Raw genomic sequence first — 4901 nt, 5'->3', positions numbered from 1 at the left:
GTTAAAAGTTATTTGTAAGTGAGAAATATTTATCAGCCTTTTGGCCTCAAGGGTTTCATGGTAGTCAAGAAGGAAAAAGATGTGAATATCGGGGAAGAATGACCCTTTACCTTGAAGAAAGACATACATAGAACCAGCATTCACTTTGCAGAAGGTTAAGTTAATGTAGAAACTAATGAATTTTTTAAACTGGATACAACATTTTAAACTGATAAAATACTAAAAAGTATGACAAATAGTCAGGATTGTTTTGAAGTAGAGTGAAAGAAAATAACATTTATACATAAGTGTGATGTAGGAGAGGGGGCAACATTTCAAATGTTCAACTATATCTAAGAATCATCTTTGAACATCCTTCATTTTTAGTTTCATGTTGGTTGAATGAGCTGCACTGCAATTGACTGGCCTATTTTTGTTTTTATATCCATGGGAAATATGCAAGAAAAACCTGACAACTTTGACATTTGGATCTACATGATACTCTTAACAATATGTCAAATGGCTGGGTCAATGTGTGCATGCCAGGAACTTTTACAGGGTTAAATTCAAAATTTAATGAAGTGACTTTATTGTTAATGCATGTTTTCAAGCTTGACATCAAAATTTAGTTTATAATTTATACTAGCAAAGACCCACAAAACATTTGTGGCTAAATTAGTATCTTTTTTGCAACAGTACTTCTTTAAATAAAGGATTTCTAGAGTAATACAAAATAATTCTTATCGCAGACACTGAAAGTCCACTTGTCTTAGTCCTAACATTAGTTAAGTCTTTATTAAGTACGGCCTATGTTTGATAAAGGGATAAATTAACACTAACTTGTATACATTTTTTGCTTTAGTGAAGTTAGGGCTAAACCTTACCACACTTAATACTATCAGTATATAATCTTCTAATGTTATTGTACGATCTAATGTTAGACCTTTTTGAAAATTTTGATAAGCTTTTAATATATTGTATAAAATGTCTACTAAAGTATGATTATGTCATTTCTGGCGTAATTCGATGATTTAACAAAGATATGTGTTCAAGTTGCGAAAAGGGTGCAATTTTTTGTACATATTAGTCCAAATATATCTTTAATTTTTGATCAATCATAGACTACTTGCTTCTAATTGACAGGAAGCCAAATTACTTAAGTTATTCAATAAGTTGCTATGACATCAGTGTGCATGACCAAGGGACAGACAGACAGATACACATCGTGTTTTATAGTACTAGATTATTTTCTCTATGTTTTAATTTCATCAGGATGTACTGAAATGAATTCTCATTCTCCATTTTTCTGTATCACATGATGCACTTGCTCGCTGAATTGCCCATTTTAGATTTTCTTTTTATCCTTACATGGTTTCCTGAGGTCCAGCTAATTGCATACATATACAATAGTTATTGACAAGCCAGAATATAAACTAATTGTATACATGTACAGTAGTTATTGACGAGCCAGAATATAAACTAATTACATACACGTACAGTAGTTATTGACAAGCCAGAATATAAGCTAATTACATACATGTACAGTAGTTATTGACAAGCCAGAATATAAACTAATTACATACACGTACAGTAGTTATTGACAAGCCATAATATAAACTAATTACAAATAACTACTGTACGTGTAGACAAGCCAGAATATAAACTAATTACGTACACGTACAGTAGTTATTGACAAGCCAGAATATAAACTAATTACGTACACGTACAGTAGTTATTGACAAGCCAGAATATAAACTAATTACATACAAATACAGTAGTTATTGACAAGCCAGAATATAAACTAATTACATACACGTACAGTAGTTATTGACAAGCCAGAATATAAACTAATTACATACATGTACAATAGTTATTGACAAGCCAGAATATAAACTAATTACATACATGTACAGTAGTTATTGAGAAGCCAGAATATAAACTAATTACAAATAACTACTGTACGTGTAGACAAGCCAGAATATAAACTTTTGATATTCATTTGGAAGGTCCTAGAGGTACTGCAAATTAAATATGACAACTGTAAGATGATAAGAGGCATTTTTATTGTAAGCAGGAAAATCACCTTCCGTTCAGATTGACATTTAAAAACTTAATAAATTTCATGAAGATTTATATATTAAATTTGTAATTATAGTAAACACTATTAGGTATAGCTTTCACTGAAGTGGGGCTGGTTGTACGGACTGATACCATGCACAGAGGGTTAACAAACTTGTCCAATTTCACCTTTATTTGCTGTACTGATTTGAGATGATGTTCTGAACTGCAGGACGTTTTTTTTATAGCCACCCTGTATATAAGAATATAACTAACTAACTAACTTATAAAATAGGTCACTAGTGGTGTAAAATATAATTATTTCACAGACTGATTTGTTTGTTGATGTATAAGAAGTTTAGAACGATAAATTTGATAATTGTAGTAAAATTATTCAAGAATTTTTGCAGATTTAAAACCCAACATGATTGTTAACACTTTTTTTTTTCATTTCAGAAGGTCGAACGAGATGAACTTTAATAAAATTTTATCAATAAATTCAAAATGAGATGAAGAGAGAAAGCTAAAGTGCTGGCTTGAATCTTTGTACAGTCTCATGCTGGAAAGGAACAGAATATTTTTCACATAAGACAGAGTGTGCATCTTGAGGAACTTGCTGTAGTGTAAATCCACAGGGAGTATATGATAAATGCAATAATCAAATAGTGTGTATTATGAATGACCTAAATCATTGTCACTGTTAAGCCAAAATATGTTATGGATTTTTCAAGATGCAGCATTACTAGTGTAAAATACATCCTTTGAGTTCATACTTAATGAGAACCAATCTTCTTTGCTAATTTAAAGGTTTAACATATTTGGAATTTAGATGAACTATCACTTTAACACAGGATTTAAAGAAAAGATATAAAATTAATTATTTATTGTTGATCAGTAACATTTCACATTTACTAATAGTTTAGGCATAGTAGGATTTGAGGTTTTTTTAATTATAAGGACAGAAAAAGATGCAATTAACTTTTAAGTACTGTTATAAAGCAGTGAATGGTTAATAAAAATGAAAACTGTTTTTATTGAGAGTTTAAGACATTATATATACAAGCTTAAACTCTCTCTATAGTCTAGAATTTTATTACTAATCTTAACAGCGTATCTATAAGTTACTAATATTTTGTTAATTATTCAGGTTTTGATCCATAGGATTTTTGAAAAGTGTATTAATGATCTGAATAGATATGCTAGTACTCTGATTTACTGACTATTATTTTATTAATTTTGTTTTAGATGTTCAACTCATTTATTCTGATCTATCTCTGAATTTTAATTTTGTTAGCTAGTAAAACAATTTCAACGTTTTTTGTGACTACTTTATGCCACAGGATATAGATTTTGTTTGTGAATGTTACTTTTTACATAACTTTAGCATTTCTCATGTGACTGTTTGAGGAAGCATGTTCAGCATGGCTCGTGTAAGATATCGGCAGTACTTGTGACTTGCTTTATTCAAATATTATTTCTGAAGTATTTTTGTGATTTTTGCTCTTGTGAAACAATTTTAATATTACTTACTTAACTTGTTTTTGGCACAGAATTTTTAAATTGTATTAATGTTGTAAATATAATTGAACTTAAACATTGTTTATGTGATTGGTGCTTTGATTATTGTTGTCAGAAAAGATCAGTATTATTTGTTGCCATATTCAATGACATGGTTTTAAAATGGTGTGACTGCTGTAAATTAAAAGTAATTTGAACATTACATATAATTGTTACAGATTTTTTTTCAATTTCACCAAAGGTAAAATTCAAAGGAGAATCTGTGATGTAAAGGCCTAATGTTTTCTTTGATTGGCTGTATCCTCTGCTGTGGACTGCAGTTTCGTTAATTGAAGGCTCATCAGCACAGCTTGGGTTGGCAACTCAAAGAAATACAGTTAGGCCTCTACCTCACAAGATTCTTCTTTCAATTTCATCAATGGTGAAATTGAAAATAAATCTGTAACACATATATATATGTGTGATCAATAAATAATTGTCCCGATATATAATGTGGAATAATGATTTAGGCACAAGTTCTAACATTATTCATATACTTAAATTATTTTAGATTATTGGTGATTGAAAAGGACTTAAAAAAGCACATTAATTTGAACATTGTATGATTATTTCTATAATGAAACAGAATTTCAATTATTGTTATGTGCCTGCTATTGTAAATGAAATAATATATCAACATTGTTTGACTTTGGTTTAAGGGAACACTACATGTATCAAAGCCAAACTTCAGCATGGTCTGTCGTTGTTGCTACAATGAAACAAAATTTCAACATTGTGTATGTGGCAGTTACATTAGATAAAAGAATACTTTTATTTTTCTGTGTGTGAGATGTGCTTCACATTTTGTTTTTTATTTGATGTAATATTGAAATTAGGAACTGTAAGATGCAAATATGCATTTTATGTAAGGAAACATATTGTTTGATGCAATGTTTGCGTGTAATCTCATGTAACCAATATATATTGATCTATGTATTTTTCTGAATTAATAGTGATTCAAGGATCTGTTATTTTTGTATGAAGCTTTTTATATACATTTGAATGACTACTTTATCACATATGTAAAGAGTGATATTAATGTGCAATTCATTTTTAGATCCATTTTTGTAAAGCAACACAGCAAGATTAAATTTTTTGCTAATAAACGTTTTCTAGAAATTTTAATTTCTTACAATATATTTAACGCAGTAACTAGTATTAGAGTGTATTAAAATCTTTGAACTATGAGACCCTTTCACTAAATGTAAAATAAAACTAACTATTCATCCACCTGCAGTGTTTACTATTATGTAGTTTACTGGGTATTTGTTGGAGTTAGGAAGTCTCTGTTGATATTATGTAAGGTA

General features: G+C 29.4%; 1 protein-coding gene across 1 annotated transcript in view; it reads left to right on the top strand.

The window, feature by feature from the left end:
* The window catches only part of LOC111083493 (KDEL motif-containing protein 1-like), a gene marked incomplete at its 5' end in the record, with an annotated part of 9720 nt that extends 5020 nt beyond the window's left edge, over positions 1-4700 (top strand). Inside the window, one exon of the mRNA XM_022380062.1 lies at positions 2494-4700. Within this exon, the coding sequence (XP_022235770.1) occupies positions 2494-2517 (24 nt within the window). The remainder of the gene's footprint in view (positions 1-2493) is intronic.
* Positions 4701-4901: the final 201 nt, after the last annotated feature.

The sequence above is a fragment of the Limulus polyphemus genome, unplaced genomic scaffold (assembly GCF_000517525.1).
Source record: "Limulus polyphemus unplaced genomic scaffold, Limulus_polyphemus-2.1.2 Scaffold9824, whole genome shotgun sequence".
NCBI classification, from domain to species: domain Eukaryota; kingdom Metazoa; phylum Arthropoda; class Merostomata; order Xiphosura; family Limulidae; genus Limulus; species Limulus polyphemus.
The sequence above is the reverse complement of the archived record's forward strand: the minus strand, read 5'-3'. Positions and strand labels throughout refer to the sequence as shown.